The sequence below is a fragment of the Rana temporaria genome, chromosome 9 (genome assembly GCF_905171775.1).
Source record: "Rana temporaria chromosome 9, aRanTem1.1, whole genome shotgun sequence".
In the NCBI taxonomy this organism is placed as follows: domain Eukaryota; kingdom Metazoa; phylum Chordata; class Amphibia; order Anura; family Ranidae; genus Rana; species Rana temporaria.
In genome coordinates this window covers 170,980,117-170,998,719 of record NC_053497.1, presented here as the reverse complement: position 1 = coordinate 170,998,719, position 18,603 = coordinate 170,980,117, and the positions used below count along the sequence as shown (strand labels likewise).

The 18,603-nt window shown below is 49.2% G+C and overlaps 1 protein-coding gene across 1 annotated transcript; it reads right to left on the bottom strand.

The window, feature by feature from the left end:
• Positions 1-355: 355 nt before the first annotated feature.
• PPP1R11 (protein phosphatase 1 regulatory inhibitor subunit 11) lies at positions 356-17,917 on the bottom strand. Its single transcript, XM_040325005.1, has 3 exons — positions 17,715-17,917; positions 12,038-12,146; positions 356-1,230 (listed from the first exon to the last, which is right to left on the bottom strand). The coding sequence occupies exons 1-3, from the start codon at positions 17,793-17,795 to the stop codon at positions 1,061-1,063; spliced, it is 360 nt and encodes a 119-aa protein (XP_040180939.1). The 5' UTR covers positions 17,796-17,917; the 3' UTR covers positions 356-1,060.
• Positions 17,918-18,603: the final 686 nt, after the last annotated feature.

Genomic DNA, 18,603 nt, shown 5'->3' with positions numbered 1-18,603 from the left:
TAGGGGGCGTGGCATTCATTTGTAGGCATGGTGTAGCTGGGGGGGGGGGGGGGGATGCGGCATGTGAATCAGTGATTCATTCTCCGCACCATTTACAGAAAACCAGCTCTCGTGGAGGTTGAAAAAAAGAGGCGGCGCCCGAGTCGGCCGCCAATAGAAATGGAGTAGCCACCCGGGCTCCGCCTCTTCTTTCTTCCTCATTGGAGCTGGTCTTCTAGAAAATGGCGGCGGAGAAAATTCACTAGTGGGGAAGAAAGAAAAACAAAAAAGGGAAACCGACAATTTCCTGGGACAAGTGTCTAAATACCGGGAATGTCCCGGGAAATTCGGGACTGTTGCCAACCAGGTCTTATTCTGCACTATTTTTCATAGAATATATTACATTTTATTTATCTACAGGATACTGCACTTCCATACTGGCGATAATACAGTATGCAACACGAGCAAGCCTTTCACGCTTTAATAAATTATACTGATTCTGGTGCATACGCTAAATCAACAGGGCATTTCCCTCCCCCTGGGGAATCTCTTTGACAAAATACATTCATTAGATTATATCTTACGGGGAAGAGGAATGGTAATATCGAGGGGAAGACACGAGAGGTGGCTGGATGAGGTTTATCATGAGACTGGGAGGGCGGCCAGTGACTAGACAAGAGAAAGATAGCAGCATTGGAGGAAGAGGGGCTTCTATGCATGTACATTCATGGAGATACGGCTCCTGGTGGAGGAGGACATGTTAGGCCAGTACAGAAGAAGAGAGGACTGTGCATTAAACATGGAGTAGCGGTAAGCCTGAGCTCAACAGCGGTCGGCCCGCTAAGCAGAGAACAGAGTGAATATGAGCGCCATCTCATGAGGCGCTAGGATGAACGCACCATCTTCCCCCCTGGTGTCATAGCCCCGGTATTCCTCAATGGTGACCCCGATACAAAACACTTAACCGGAAACTCGCTGCTTTGACTCTCCCACCCTGGAAGAGATGGGAGTGGGCAGCTGAGATATTACAATGATGTTTCTGAGTGTTTAAGAGGCACGCCGTCACTCCTTCTCGGCCTTCTCAGTGCTGCATGGCGCCGGCGGTTTTGTGGCTTGGCGCCCCCTCTTCGGACCCGGGTGTCTTCTTCTTGTGGCCTCGGATGCAGTGGGAGCTGTTGCAGCCGTCATCGTCATCTTCGCTCTCTGTGGAGCTTTCCCCAAAAGCCCTCGGCTTCTCGTAGACGCAACAGCCTGTGGAATAAAAGGAGATATTTAGCCAGGGGTGTCAACGTCCAAGAACTCAACCAAGGACAGAAGGGGGAGTCACTCTGAAGAAGAACACCAGCATTCTCTTCAGGGAACGTATTACCCCCAACACTCTATATGCCTGATATGTGCCTGCTGTACCATGTATATGTGTGAAAAAGTCTGTTTTCTTTGTTTTGCTTCCTTTGTGTGAAATCCCCGGCGTTCCAGCCAGTCCCTCTGCTTTTCTATTAAAAACTGACCACGCTAGATACAAGAGTGCAGTGTGGTCCGTTCTATAGCTGATCTGGGAACTCAGCCTGCTCTCTTCTAATGATCAGACTTGTGCCAATTATCTGTGTACACGTCCCCTGTCAGGATTGTCAGTTACCGGCTCGGCTCTCGTCATGCTGTGACTGCCAATAACCGTCAATTCTGTTTACACTGCGATTGGATACAGCTGATCACATGGTAAAGGTCGGCTGTGACCCGCCATTTACCCCGACCTGTGATCTGGTGTGTCCGAAGCACACAACGTTCAAAGAGTGCGCTGTATGCATGCCCCAAGGGGACGTCCATGAACAGCAGAACCATGCTGTAGCCATCTTTCGGCTATGGCGCGGTAAGGAAGTTGTTACTTATGGAGGCTCAGCATCACGTGCGGGCAGGGCTGCCAACAGGGGGTACAGGCAGTACACCTGTAAGGGGCCCGGAGGTCCCCAGGGGCCCGGATGGCAACCCCCTTAATCTTTTTTTTATATATCTACCCCCCCCCCCATTTTTATATATATTTTTCTTTATTTCTTATTTTATTTGTAAAGGGCCCCCGCTTCTCAATTTCAGGCGGCAGCACCCGCCCCCCCCGGTTCTCTTCTCCAGGGGGCCCATGCCTGAAGCTGTGTAAGGGGCCCCATAATTAAATTCCTCATGGCGGCCCTGCATGCAGGCTTTACCTAGGGCAAACTACATGCCAATGCCTAGGAGCGCCCACTCTACCAGAGCGATATCCACTCATCAAGGAATTTCTGATATTTTGCATAACCCGCGAACCAGCTACATACAACACCCTGCTGGCCCCTCCTGCTAGCCATAATCTGCTTGCATTGCATAGAGAGGCACAAAGACAGAAAAATGTAACGCTTTGCCGCCGAGCGTACACAGATATGCGTCCTCTGCTTTTGAGGGTTATACCGGGATAATGCCCGCAGCTGCAGGCATCATCCCCAGGGCTGTGGAGTCGGTAGATAAATGTTCCGACTCCGACTCCTCAGTTTTATGTACTTCCGACTCCGACTCCTCTGTATTAATATGCGAATGTATTTTATACATTCCTTGAGGGAAAGAAACGCAACCTACCACAGGACTACTGGCTGGGAAGCCAACAGTCTACTGCAGGGGTCTCAAACTCAAATTACCTGAGGGCCACAAGACAAGTTTCCATATCCCATGGGGGGCCGCATGCAAACTTTCAAACTTCAAAAACAGTACTGGTGTCAGCGAACGCATTATTAACACTGACCACTACACTGCACACTGACCACTACACTACACACTGACTACTCACCATCAGGGTACAGCACATCAGGGCACAGGGCACAGCACACATGAGTGCACAGCGCACATCAGGGTACAAAGCCCAGCACATCAGGGTACAAAGCCCAGCACATCAGGGTACAGGGCACATCAGAGCACAGCACATAGGGGTACAGCACAACAGGCCACATCAGGGCAGGGCATATCAGGACAGGGCACATGGCACAGTGCAGGACATGGCACATCAGGGCACAGCACATCAGGACAGGGCACAGCACATCAGGACAGGGCACAGCACATCAGGACAGGGCACATGGCACATCAGGGTACAGGGCACATGAAACAGCACATCAGGGTACAAAGCCCAGCACATCAGGGTACATGGGGCACACCCGGGTACATGGGGCACATGGCACATCAGGGTACATGGGCCACATGGGGCATATCAGGGCACATGGGGCACATACGGGCACACCAGGGCACATGAGAGCATATCAGGGCACAATCAGGGAACATGGGGCACACCAGGGAACATGGGGCACATGAGAGCACATCAGGGCACAGCACATCAGGACAGGGCACATGGCACATCAGGGTACAGGACATGGCACATCAGGGCACAGCACATCAGGACAGGGCACATGGCACATCAGGGTACAGGGCACATGAAACAGCACATCAGGGTACAAAGCCCAGCACATCAGGGTACCCCATGTACCCTGATGTGCTGGGCTTTGTACCCTGATGTGCCGTTTCATGTGCCCTGTACCCTGATGTGCCATGTGCCCTGATGTGCTACTCCCCGGCAGCCCCCCTCTCTTCTTGTCCATCTCAGATGATGTCACAAGCAAATGGGGATGGACGAGAAGAGAGAAGGGGCCGCCGGGGAGTAGCAGTGTGACATGAGAGACAAGTGAACTTATGACAGACGCTTCCTGCGCTACTCTTCATGCACCTCGATCTACACTTCCGCGGTACACGCCCTGCATGCGGGCCATTTAAAACCGCTCCGCGGGCCGCAAATGGCCCACGGGCCGGTACTTTGAGACCCCTGGTCTACTGTATTGCACAGTTTAAGCAAAAGACAAACACAATGAAAACAAAGTTTTTTTATTCTAAAACATGATTTTCCTAGGAGAATCCCATAGTCATGTTTAAAGTTTAAGCTACCAATCGGAGTTTACAAGTTTTTATAGCCTTAGCTAAATGACAGCAGTTTTTCCAATGGTTTACAGCTTCAGTCTTGAACTATTGGCCCTCCATTCCCTTCACTTATACAAGTGTCTCACTCTCTAGTCCTGCAAAAAACATATTTATTTAAAGCGGATCTCCACTCTAAAGTGGAGTCCCGCTGATCGGAACCCTCCCCCCCTCCGGTGTCACATTTGACACCTTTCAGGGGGGAGGGGGGTGCAGATACCTGTCTACAGACAGGTATCTGCACCCACTTCTGGCCCTACGATACGGGCAAAGGACGGGTTTTTCCTCCGCTTCCCGTCGCCCCCCCCCCGTTGTATGCTGGGAACACTCGGCTCCCAGCACACAGCGGGAGCCAATCGGCGGGCGCAGTGCGACTCGCGCATGCGCCGTAGGGAACCGGGCAGTGAAGCCGGAGCGCTTCACTTCCTGGTTCCCTCACCGTGGATGGAGGGGGGAGCAGCAGGGTGACGAGCGATCGGCTCGTCATCTGCTGCGATCACCGCTGGACTCCAGGACAGGTAAGTGTCCTTATATTAAAAGTCAGCAGCTGCAGTATTTGTAGCTGCTTGCTTTTAATATAGTTTTTTAGTGGCACATCCGCTTTAATCCCTTATCAGTGAGAGGCTAGGTTACACATGGACGCTGCGTTCCCTGTAAAAGCAGAACACAACACTATGGAAAGTATAAGTATTGCAGCTCCTAAATGTGCGTTGCGTGCCATATAGTGAAGCACATGAAAAGCATGCTTCTTCACGGTCACCTAACGTGTTCGTTTTGCGGTTACGTGAGGCACTGCATGCATTGGTCTTTATTCTTACAGTAGAGAAGTCATTAATTATAACTTTTTGTGAATTGGGACATTTAAACTTGCTTTTTTTTTTTTTTATTCCAATCTAAATTTAGTAGGAGTCGGAGTCGGTGCATTGTTTGCCGACTCCGACTCCAGGTACCCAAAATTTCCCCCCGACTCCGACTCCTCGACTCCGACTCCACAGCCCTGATCATCCCGGTATAATTTTTTAGAGCCGGCGATGGACTTTCCAGGGATAACAACCAACGCAGCTAAAAGCCGCTCGGTTGTTATCCCAGAGGAGCGGGAGGGGGCATCCCCCCTTCCACCTCTCTGACCGGTCCTCCCATCCCACCGGAAAACCCGATCCATGATCCGTCGCCTCCAGTGCCCAGCTAGAAACTGAAATAAAGCCATGAACGGCTTTAAACCAGTCTCTTCAGTGTAAACACGGAAGCGACGTCACTTCCAGGTTACTTGGCTGCCAATGGCGCTGTTTAAAAAAAAAAAAAAAATACACATTATTCAAAACTCGCCGGTTTTGGCGATTCTGAATACTTTAAAGTGCAAAGGAGGGATTGGGGGTCTTTTAGACTGCCAATCTCTCCATAAAGAGTACCTGTCACCACCTATTACTGTCACAAGGGATGTTTACATTCATTGTGACTAGGGTTGTCCCGATACCAGTATCGGGGCCGATACAGAGTATTTGCGGGAGTACTTGTACTCCCGCAAATGCCCCCGATGCCTGAATAGAATACTTGCCCCGCCGCCGCATACCGCAAAGCCGCCGCTGCCGCGTTAATCAGTGTGCGGGGAACATTACAGGCAGCTTTCGTTTGAATAGCTGTATTCCCCGCCGTGTATAGACACTCCCCCTTGCTCGGGATTGGACAGATCCGTCCAATCCCGAGCAAGGGGGAGTGTCTATACACAGTGCGGCAAGGAATGGACAGCTATTCAAACGAAAGTTGCCTGTAATGTTCCCCGCACGCTGATTAATGCGGCAGCGGCATCATCTACTAGGTATGGGGGACATGGCTGCAATATATGGGGGGGGACACGGCTGCAATATATGGGGGGGGACACGGCTGCAATATATGGGGGGGGACACGGCTGCAATATATGGGGGGGGGACACGGCTGCAATATATGGGGGGGGACATTTAAAAAAAAAAAGTATCGGTATCGGCGAGTAAGGGCTCTTTCACACGTCCGTTCCGTTCGTCCGTTTTTTGGACGTCCGTTAACGGACCGCAATGCTTCCCTATGGGCTAGCGTCCGTTAGCAGATGAGCATCCGCTAACGTCCGTTAGCATCCGTCTGCGTTCAGTTCCGTTTTTTTGGACGGAAGAAAACCCTATTTTTCTTCCGTCTAAAAAACGGAACGGACAAAAAACGGATGTTAACGGATGATCCGTTTATCATCCGTTCCGCTAACATCCGTTTTTCTATGTAAAAAGCCCCCCAAAAAAAAAAAAAAAAAACGGATGCAAAAACTGATGCAAAAACTGATGCAAAAACTGATGCAAAAACTGATGGAAAAACGGATCAACTGATGAAAAAAAAACTGATCTGAAAAACTGAACGGACGTGTGAAAGAGCCCTTAATGGAAAAAAGTATCGGTACTTGTACTCAGTCCCTAAAAAAGTAGTATCGGGACAACCCTAATTGTGACAGCAGTAAAAGTGATCAAAAATGATATATATTTTTTTTTTTTAAAAAACACAATTTTATATTATAAAAAAAAAATAAGAAAAAATATCAAATGTTTAAAGCGCCCCCGTGAGCTCGCGCAGCAAAGAAACCGCAAACGGAAGTCGGGCCCGCATATGTAAACGGTGTACAAATCACACATGTGAGGTATGGTCAGAGCGAGAGCAATAATTCTACCACTAGACCTCCTCTGTAACTCTAACCTGGTAACCGTAAAAAAAAAAAAAAAATTTAAAGCGTCGCCTATGGAGATTTTTTAGGTACAGTAGTTTGTCGCCATTCCATAAGTGCGTGAAATTATAAAGTGTGACATGTTTGGCATCTACTCAGCGTAACATCTTTCACATTATACAAAAAAATTGGGCTAACTTTACTTTTTCATTTTTTTCCCCAAAAAGTTACGTTTAAAAACACTGCTGCACAAATACAATGTGACATAAAATATTGCAACAATCGCCATTTTATTCTCTAGATTCTCTGCTAAATTATATATATATATATATTACCATTTCTCCCCCCCCCCCCTAAATGGCTTCCTTTACCTTAGTGCCGTCCTCCTTCACTTACCTCATCCTTCCATTTTGCTTTTAAATGTCCTTATTTCTTCTGAGAAATCCTCACTTCCTGTTCTTCTGTCTGTAACTCCACACAGTAATGCAAGGCTTTCTTCCTGGTGTGGAGTGTCGTGCTCGCCCCCTCCCTTGGACTACAGGAGAGTCAGGACGCTCTCTACGTTGCAGATAGAGAAAGGAGCTGTGTGTTAGTGGGTGTCCTGACTCTCCTGTAGTCCAAGGGAGGGGGCAAGCACGATTTTAAATTTTTTAATGCATAAAATACCTTCTGCCTTTACAATCACTTTAAGGTTAGCCTTGTAAATCTGTATAAAGAAAGCCTAGAGCGCCACCTGCTGCTTTAAAGTTGTAAAGATGAAGTGATCCACTTACAATACTTTGACATTTTTAATAGGGTTGTCCCGATACCGATACCAGTATCGGTATCAGGACCGATACCCTGTATTAGCGGGAGTACTCGTACTCCCGCTAATACCCCCGATGCCAAAATAGAATACTTCCCCCCCTACCCCACGCCGCAACCGCCGCCGTCGTGTGTTGCAAAGCCGCCGCGTTTATCACCGCGGCACGGTACAGTCAGCTTTCGTTTGAATAGCTGTTTTCCCCGCCGCGTATAGACACTCCCCCTTGGACGGATCTGTCCAATCGCGAGCAAGGTGGAGTGTCTCTATACACAGCGCGGCGGGGAAAACAGCTATTCAAACGAAAGCTGACTGTAATGTTCCCCGCGCGGTGATTAACGCGGCGGCGGCATCATTTACAGTAGGTACGGGGGACATGGCTGGATATGTGGGGGACATGGCTGGATATGGGGGGGACATGGCTGGATATGGGGGGGACATGGCTGGATATGGGGGGGACATGGCTGGATATGGGGGGGACATGGCTGGATATGGGGGGGACATGGCGGGATATGGGGGGGACATGGCGGGATATGGGGGGGACATGGCTGCATATGGGGGGGACATGGCTGCATATGGGGGGGACATGGCTGCATATGTGGGGGGACATTTAAAAAAAAGTATCGGTATTCGGTATCGGCGAGTACATAAAAAAAAGTATCGGTACTCGTACTCAGTCCTAAAAAAGTGGTATCGGGACAACCCTAATTTTTAACACCATTTCTTCTGGTGGAAGCTGGTCCTTTAACCACTTCAGCCCCAGAAAATGTACCCCCCTTCATGACCAGGCCATTGTTTTGCAATACGGCACTGCGTTATTTTAACTGACAATTGCGCGATGTTGCAGCGCTGTACCCAAAAATAAAATTGAAGTTCTTTTTTCCCCCCCACAAATAGAGCTTTTGGTGGTATTCGATCACCTCTGCGGTTTTTATTTTTTGCGCTATAAACAAAAAAAAGAGCGACAATTTTAAAATGATTGCTATAAAACATCCAAAAAAACAACCCAATGACCGATTTGTGCAAAAGTTATTGTATCTACAAACTGGGATATTTGTAGGATTTTTCTTTTTTACTAGGAGTGGCGGCGATCAGCGACTTATAGCGGCAGACAAACCTGACACGGACACTATTTTTGGGGACCAGTGACACGAATACAGTAATCGGTGATAAAAAATATGCACAGTCACTGTACTAATGACACTTACAGGGAAGGGGTTAACATCAGGGGCAATTGAAGGGTTAAATGTGTCCCCAGGGCATGGGTGCTCAACCTGTGGCCCTCCAGCTGTTGCGGACCTACAAGTCCCATCATGCCTCTGCCTTCGAGAGTCATGCTTGTAACTGTCAGTGGCTTCCAATGCCTCATGGGAATTGTAGTTTCGCAACAGCTGGAGGGCCACAGGCTGAGCACCCATGCCCTAGGGGGTGCTTCCTGTATGGGGGTGCACGTACTGTAAGAAAACAGAGATCGGTCTTCCTGCTCAGCAGAAACACAGGATCTGTCTTCTTCTGTCAAAGAACGGCAATCTGTGGCTATGGATCCCGAGTGTATGACACAGGAGCGTGCCTGTAAAGTAGCCCTCTTGGGAGAGAGCTTCCCAGAGGGGGTTATCTAGTAGAGAAAGGGGAGTCACCGCACAAGGCAGAAATGAAGAACCTCCTCACCGGATCTGAAGCCACGGGTGCTGGCAATGCATGCAATAATGAAAGGGGATGTCTGGACAGCCGCACTCCAAAAAATATATTGCTTTATTGTAAAAGTAAAAACACAGGATACATGCCACAGCAAACAGGCTGACGAGTTTCACACTAGAACTTCGTGCTTAATCATGATCAAGCACCAAGTTCTAGTGTGAAACGCATCAGCCTGTATCCTGTGATTTTACTTTTACAATAAAGCAATATATTTTTTGGAGTGCAGCTGTCCAGACATCCCCTTTCATTTTTGGGGTTATCTAATACGGGGAGGAGCCGTGGGACCCCAGAACAGGAGGATCGGGGCCACTCTGTGCAAAAAAAACTGCACATTGGAGGCAAGCATGACATGTTTGTTATTTTAAAAAATAAAACTTGAAACTTTAGTGTCACTTTAAGGCTCGGTTCACCCTTGTGCGATTTGGGAACCAGCGCGATTCCTGTGCGGGTTCTCGCATCAAACCAACAAAGACGAATATCTTCCTCACATCCTATGAGAAGTGGAGATTTGATTCTCTGCACTGCGATATCAAGTCCTGGCCATGAAATGATAATCACCATGATGGCCTCAATACTTCTAATGAGCGCTGACAACCTAACACACGGAAGATCCAAGTCCGGTTACCATGGTAACGTTATGGAGATCTGTCACTACCACCCACTATCAGATGTCGCTCTGCGCTCCCAAATATCCACGTGCCCAATATAGCCCAGAGGAGTGAGTCATAGGGGATGAGCGACTAGGAGAGGAGAATTCAGGATGTTATTGCCATTTAAATGGCCCCTCTGACATATTTGGCAGGAGAAGAAAGGCAAGTTACCATAGCAACAGACCACGTGCTTAAAAAAAAGAAAAAAAAAAAAAAAAAAAGTGTCAGTCTTTGCTGTGTTCTCCTTAACCACTTGCCGACCGCCGCATGTATATGTACGTCCACAGAATGGCATGTACAGGCATATGGGCGTACATGTACGTCCCCGCCTTTCCGCGGGTCGGGGGTCCGATCGGGACCCCCCCAGTACATGCAGCGGTCGGAAACCGGCGGGGAGCAATCCGGGACGAGGGCGCAGCTATTCGTTTCTAGCCGCCCCATTGCGATCGCTCCCCGGGGCTGAAGAACGGGGAGAGCCGTATGTAAACACGGCTTCCCCGTGCTTCACTGTGGCGGCTGCATCGATCGAGTGATCCCCTTTATAGGGAGACTCGATCGATGACGTCACTCCTACAGCCACACCCCCCTACAGTTGTAACCACACACTAGGTGTACCCTAACTCCTACAGCGCCCCCTGTGGTTAACTCCCAAACTGCAACTGTCATTTTCACAATAAACAATGCAATTTAAATGCATTTTTTGCTGTGAAAATGACAATGGTCCCAAAAATGTGTCAAAATTGTCCGAAGTGTCCGCCATAATGTCGCAGTCACGGAAAAAAAAAAAAAAAATAGCTGATCGCCGCCATTAGTAGTAAAAAAAAAAAAAATTAATAAAAATGCAAAAAAAATATCCCCTATTTTGTAAACGCTATAAATTTTGCGCAAACCAATCGCCAAACGCTAATTGCCATTTTGTTTACCAAAAATATGTAGAAGAATACGTATCGGCCTAAACGGAGGAAATTTTTTTTTTTTTTATATATGTTTTTGGGGGATATTTATTATAGCAAAAAGTAAAAAATATTGCATTTTTTTCAAAATTGTCGCTCTATTTTTGTTTATAGCGTAAAAAATAAAAACCGCAGAGGTGATCAAATACCACCAAAAGAAAGCTCTATTTGTGGGGAAAAAAGGACGCCAATTTTGTTTGGGAGTCACGTCGCACGACCGCGCAATTGTCCGTTAAAGCGACGCAGTGCCAAATCTCAAAACCTGGCCTGGGCATTTAGCTGCCTAAAGGTCCGGGGCTTAACCAGTTAAAAATAAAAAAAATGAGATGGCCCCTATCCATCTATATACAATATGGATAAGTGATCGCCACTCGCTTCTGGGTCCGGTGCCAAGCAGCTGCCCTGCTTCGTTCTGAACACAGGGGCCATTCAGAGAAGGCTTTTCATTTTCTCAACTGATGCACTTTTCTCTGATTGGACGAGGTGGCGACCATGAGGTCACTGGCCCGCCTCTCCCCTTTCATCCAACCAGGCCTTGCATTCATTGGGAAAATGTAACATCCAAAACAGAGATAGCCATCCGGCTCGCAGCCGAGATCAGCAGGAAAAAAATAAATGGATTAGTGGTCGCACACTCCGGGAGACAGCAAAAACGTTATTGTTGCATAAAAAAAAAAAAAACAATAATAAAAACAGCACAAGGCGATAAAAAGTTATTCTATATGTTAATTTTTATCTCCTTGTGCTGTTTTTTTGTGATATGGAACAACAATGTTTTGACGTCCATCTGGAGAAAGTGGCCATTCATCCATCCCCCCCCCCCCTAGTGTTTATCATTGGATGGAGGATGCATGATGAGATCAGCAGCATATTCACAGGGAGGGGTGTGTGTGTGTGTGTGTATATATATATATATATATATATATATATCTCTCTCTCTCTCTCTCTCTCTATCTCCTCTCTGCCCCCTCCCCCCCCCAATAGCTCAGGTAAGCTTTATAAAAATTCTGCTGTAAAGAAAACAGCAGATAAACAGATACAACTTATGTTGGAGGATTTGTTTCATCTCAGCGTATCAGCGTTTACATCCACTTTAACCCATTGGCGCAGGCTGCGTGAATTGGATTGAATACAGCACTGCCGAGAGAGCGCGCTCCCAGCACAGTTACCTGCCCCTGGCTAATGGAATCACGACAGTCACACAATTATAAACCTCCCCCGTCTCCCGGCATCTGAAACCTCTTAAAGGAATCAATGAGGATCTTTAAAAAAATAAGATAAATAAAGCCAGGGTCCTCACATTTGGAAGAGCGCCTCCCCAGGTTCTCATTGTCCACGGTGTCACACGTCCACTCCACCTTCTTATCCGGCTTCCTCTTCCTGAGCTTCAGTGTCAGCGAGCGCGGCTCCTGCAACAACAACAACAAGCTGCAATCAGACATTGAATGAGACGCCATTTTCTTATGTCCTCTGCGACCGAGGATGAGAGGAGAACACACGGCTGAGACTGACCGGACAGAACCACCCGCCCACCAACCACAGAACCGCCCCCAAACTGCCCACCAACCACAGAACCGACCCCAAACCGCCCACCAACCACAGAACCGCCCCTAAACCACCCACAGAACCACCAATTATCTGCCCCACCACAGTTTTATTTATATATATATATCAGGGTTTGACAAATTTGCTTGGAATATAGGAGCCAGCTAAAAAAGTTCGGAGCCAGAAAACGCACCCCGTCCCGCCAAGCTCGCCCGCAGAAGCGAACACATACGTGAGCAGCGCCCGCATATATAAACGGTGTTCAAACCACACATGTGAGGTATCGCCGCGATCGTTAGAGCGAGAGCAATAATTCTAGCCCTAGACCTCCTCTGTAACTCAAAACATGCAACCTGTAGAATTTTTTTTAAACGTCGCCTATGAAGATTTTAAAGGGTAAAAGTTTGTCGGCATTCCACGAGCGGACGCAATTTTGAAGCGTTACATGTTGGGTATCAATTTACTCGGCGTAACATTATCTTTCATAATATTAAAAAAAATGGGGATAACTTTACTGTTGTCTTATTTTTTTATTAAAAAAAGTGTATTTTTTTCCCAAGAAAGTGCGCTTGTAAGACGGCTGCGCAAATACGGCGTGACAAAGTATTGCAACAATCGCCATTTTATTTTCTAGGGTGTTAGGATAAAAAATATATCTAATGTTTGGGGGTTCTAATTAGAGGGAAGAAGATGGCAGTGAAAATAGTGAAAAATTACATTAGAATTGCTGTTTAAAGCGGTCCTCCACCCTAAAGTGGAGTCCCGCTGATCGGAACCCTCCCCCCCTCCGATGTCACATTTGACACCTTTCAGGGGGGAGGGGGGTGCAGACACCTGTCTAAAGACAGGTATTTGCACCCACTTCCGGCCACACGCTACGGGCGAAAGACGGGCATTCCGTCACATCCCGTCTGTCGCCCGTTGTGTGCTGGGAACACTCGGCTCCCAGCACACAGCGTGTGAGCCAATCGGCGGGCGCAGCGCGACTCGCGCATGCGCCGTAGGGAACCGGGCAGTGAAGCCGCAGCGCTTCACTTCCTGGTTCCCTCAGCGTGGATGGAGGGGGGAGCAGCAGAGTGACGAGCGATCGCTTGTGCTCTGCTGCGATCGGCGCTGGACTCCAGGACAGGTAAGTGTCCTAATATTAAAAGTCAGCAGCTGCAGTATTTGTAGCTGCTGGCTTTTAATATTTTGTTCCCATGGCACATCCGCTTTAACTTGTAATGCTTAACTTGTAATACCAACGGCCACCACCAGATGGCGCCAGCTCACAAAGCCAAGTCGCCAGGACCCTATTTCTAGTCACCATGGCGACGTCGAGCCCCGATATAAATAACAGTAGGGTTGTCCCAATACCACTTGATTGAGAGAGTACAAGTACTGATACTTTTTTTTCAAGTCCCCGCCGATACCGATTTTTTTTTTTAATGTCATGTGACAGTATTTTTTTTTTTTTATTTATTTTTTTTACAGTGCTTTCTTCTTTTTTTTGGGGGGGGGGGGGGGGGATTGTCAGTGTGTTTGTTTTATTTACATTTTTATTATTTTTTTAAACATTTTTTTTTATTTATTGCATTTTTTTCCCCTTTTTATCAGCCCTGTTGGGGGTCTTTGTTGAGATATCAGGGGTCTTAACAGACCTCTGACATCTCCCCTTTAAGACAGAGAAAGAAACTAAGCAAACAGATTCCCCAGTCCCTTTCTCTGCAGCCTCAGCTGAAATGAATGGAGGGAAGACAGAAGCTCCTCTCCATTCATAAACTGAAGCATCCTAAACACAGGTTACGATGCTCAGCTATGTGAATGGACAGAGTCAGTGATCACGGACTCTGTATATTCTGAAAAGGTAGGAGCCGGGTTTACTACCTCCACTCTCCATCCTGACAGATTGAGGGGGGAGAGGAGCACGGAGGGGGACAGCCAGCGGTGATCGGTGCGGCTTTGGGGGGAGTTACAAGCACCGATCACTGATGTATAACTTTAACTAAAATAGCGGAAAAGGGGCCAGATCAGTGCTTGTATCTCCCCTGCCGCACCGATCACCCCTGACTACCCAGGTATCGGATGAAACATCGGAGCATCCCCCCCCCCATCCGGAGAGATATAGATAGATATATACACACACACACACACACACACACACACACACACACAGTGGGGTGTACTGGGATGGGAGGGGTGTACTGGAATTGAGATGTACAGGTCAGTGGGGTGTACTGGGATGGGGGAGGGGTGTACTGGGATGTGTATGTTAGTGGGGTGTACTGGGATGGGGGAGGGGTGTACAGGTCAGTGGGGTGTACTGGGATGGGTGGACTGGGATTGGGGTGTATATGCCAGTGGGGTGTACTGGGATTGGGGGATGAATGTATAGGTCAGTGGGGTGTACTGGGATGTGTATGTTAGTGGGGTGGACTGGGATGGGGGAGGCTTGTACTGGGATTGGGGTGTATATGCCAGTGGGGTGTACTGCTGGGATGGGTGGATTGGGGTGGGGGGGGGGGGTTGTACCAGGATTGGGGGAGGAGCGTATAGGTCAGGGGGGTGTACTTGGATATATATGTCAGTGGGATGTACTGGGATTGGGGGAGGAGTGTATATGTCAGTGGGATGTACTGGGATGGGGGGGGAGGAGTGTATATGTCAGTGGGATGTACTGGGATGTACTGGGATGGGGGGGGAGGAGTGTATATGTCAGTGGGATGTACTGGGATGGGGGGGGGGAGGAGTGTATATGTCAGTGGGATGTACTGGGATGGGGGGGAGGAGTGTATATGTCAGTGGGATGTACTGGGATGGGGGGGGAGGAGTGTATATGTCAGTGGGATGTACTGGGATGTACTGGGATGGGGGGGGGGGGGAGGAGTGTATATGTCAGTGGGATGTACTGGGATGGGGGGGGAGGAGTGTATATGTCAGTGGGATGTATATGTCAGTGGGGTGTACTGGGATGGGGGGGAGGAGTGTATATGTCAGTGGGGTGTACTGGGACGGGGGGAGGAGTGTATATGTCAGTGGGGTGTACTGGGATGGGGGGGGGGGGGGGAGTGTATATGTCAGTGGGGTGTACTGGGATGGGGGGGGGGGGGGGGAGGAGTGTATATGTCAGTGGGGTGTACTGGGATGGGGGGGAGGAGTGTATATGTCAGTGGGGTGTACTGGGATGGGGGGGAGGAGTGTATATGTCAGTGGGGTGTACTGGGATGGGGGGGAGGAGTGTATATGTCAGTGGGGTGTACTGGGACGGGGGGGAGGAGTGTATATGTCAGTGGGGTGTACTGGGACGGGGGGGAGGAGTGTATATGTCAGTGGGGTGTACTGGGATGGGGGGGAGGAGTGTATATGTCAGTGGGGTGTACTGGGATGGGGGGGAGGAGTGTATATGTCAGTGGGGTGTACTGGGATGGGGGGAGGAGTGTATATGTCAGTGGGGTGTACTGGGATGGGGGGGAGGAGTGTATATGTCAGTGGGGTGTACTGGGATTGGGGGAGGGGTGTATATGTCAGTGGGGTGTACTGGGATGGGGGGGGAGGAGTGTATATGTCAGTGGGGTGTACTGGGATTGGGGGAGGGGTGTATATGTCAGTGGGGTGTACTGGGATGGGGGGGTGGAGGAGTGCATATGTCAGTGGGGTGTTCTGGAATGGGGGGAGGAGTGTATATGTCAGTGGGGTGTACTGGGATGGGGGAGGGGTGTATAGGTCAGTGGGTGTACTGGGATGGGGGAGGGGTGTACTGGGATGGGGGAGGGGTGTATATGTCAGTGGGGTGTACTGGGATGTATATGTCAGTGGGGTGTACTGGGATGAGGGAGGGGTGTACTGGGATGGGTGTATAGGTCAGTGGGTGTACTGGGATGTATATGTCAGTGGGGTGTACTGGGATGTATATGTCAGTGGGGTGTACTGGGATGAGGGAGGGGTGTACTGGGATGGGTGTATAGGTCAGTGGGTGTACTGGGATGTATATGTCAGTGGGGTGTACTGGGATGTATATGTCAGTGGGGTGTACTGGGATGAGGGAGGGGTGTACTGGGATGGGTGTATAGGTCAGTGGGTGTACTGGGATGTATATGTCAGTGGGGTGTACTGGGATGTATATGTCAGTGGGGTGTACTGGGATGAGGGAGGGGTGTACTGGGATGGGTGTATAGGTCAGTGGGTGTACTGGGATGTATATGTCAGTGGGGTGTACTGGGATGTATATGTCAGTGGGGTGTACTGGGATGTATATGTCAGTGGGGTGTACTGGGATGAGGGAGGGGTGTACTGGGATGGGTGTATAGGTCAGTGGGTGTACTGGGATGTATATGTCAGTGGGGTGTACTGGGATGTATATGTCAGTGGGGTGTACTGGGATGAGGGAGGGGTGTACTGGGATGGGTGTATAGGTCAGTGGGTGTACTGGGATGTATATGTCAGTGGGGTGTACTGGGATGTATATGTCAGTGGGGTGTACTGGGATGAGGGAGGGGTGTACTGGGATGGGTGTATAGGTCAGTGGGTGTACTGGGATGTATATGTCAGTGGGGTGTACTGGGATGTATATGTCAGTGGGGTGTACTGGGATGAGGGAGGGGTGTACTGGGATGGGTGTATAGGTCAGTGGGTGTACTGGGATGTATATGTCAGTGGGGTGTACTGGGATGTATATGTCAGTGGGGTGCACTGGGATGGGTGATTATGTCAGTGGGGTGTACTGGGATGGGTGATTATGTCAGTGGGGTGTACTGGGATGGGGGGGAGGAGTGTATATGTCAGTGGGGTGTACTGGGATGGGGGGAGGAGTGTATATGTCAGTGGGGTGTACTGGGATGGGGGGGAGGAGTGTATATGTCAGTGGGGTGTACTGGGATTGGGGGAGGGGTGTATATGTCAGTGGGGTGTACTGGGATGGGGGGGGGGAGGAGTGTATATGTCAGTGGGGTGTACTGGGATTGGGGGAGGGGTGTATATGTCAGTGGGGTGTACTGGGATGGGGGGGTGGAGGAGTGCATATGTCAGTGGGGTGTTCTGGAATGGGGGGAGGAGTGTATATGTCAGTGGGGTGTACTGGGATGGGGGAGGGGTGTATAGGTCAGTGGGTGTACTGGGATGGGGGAGGGGTGTACTGGGATGGGGGAGGGGTGTATATGTCAGTGGGGTGTACTGGGATGTATATGTCAGTGGGGTGTACTGGGATGAGGGAGGGGTGTACTGGGATGGGTGTATAGGTCAGTGGGTGTACTGGGATGTATATGTCAGTGGGGTGTACTGGGATGTATATGTCAGTGGGGTGTACTGGGATGAGGGAGGGGTGTACTGGGATGGGTGTATAGGTCAGTGGGTGTACTGGGATGTATATGTCAGTGGGGTGTACTGGGATGTATATGTCAGTGGGGTGCACTGGGATGGGTGATTATGTCAGTGGGGTGTCAGGTGACGTCACTCACCGGCTGGACCTCGCTCTCGGTGGTCACCGTACTGGACGCGGCTCCTCCCACCACTACCGCCGTCGCGGAAGATTCGGCCATGTCACGTGACGTTACGCTCCCCCCGGGGCACAGCACGACACCCAGGATCCGTCCGCTCTCCTGTGTGTGAGGACAGAGCGTCCAATCAACCGCTTCCGGCGCTCTATCCCACCACTTCCGCCCGCCTCTGTGATATAGATGAAGGAGTCTTCCGGTTATTGTTGAATTTAAAAATATATATATGTATTTTTATTGTGTCATTCTGACATAATATAAATAAATAATTAAAGAACGGTTCAACTGTTAAAACGAGAAAAGAGACTGGAAATTCTATTTACTTCCGCCATGAAGAAAAATGGACGCTACTATATAACTATATCAACCGATTGACAAATGTAAAAATATTGTTCTTATTTATTAATGGTACACGTTACCAACACTGTTGTAAGATTACATTTTATACAACGATAATACAATGTAGCATTGGTAGTCAGGCATTAGAGAAGAAATATATATGTCGTCAATTACTCTTTAGTAAGCGAGGAGTGTCAGCCATGTTATTAGAGACAAACAAGCAGTAAAATGACCAGTCAGACTCAGGGAAAATGTCCGCCTACAGAAGACACCCAGAGGATCGGAACTCGCGCTCTAGCGAACAGTCAGCGACAAAGGGACAGGCCAATGACGGGTCCCCGGCTTCTCACGTGACACCCCCTTCCACCAATCAGCGTCCCTTCGGCTCTTTCCCAGCAACATGTGTCTCCTGTGTTGATGAATTCGCGCCGAGTTGCCTGGAAGGTGGCGGAGGTGTCGGCGGCCGGTGCGGGGAGCCTGCCGGACTCTCTGTCAGAGAGTGCGGGTGTCAGTT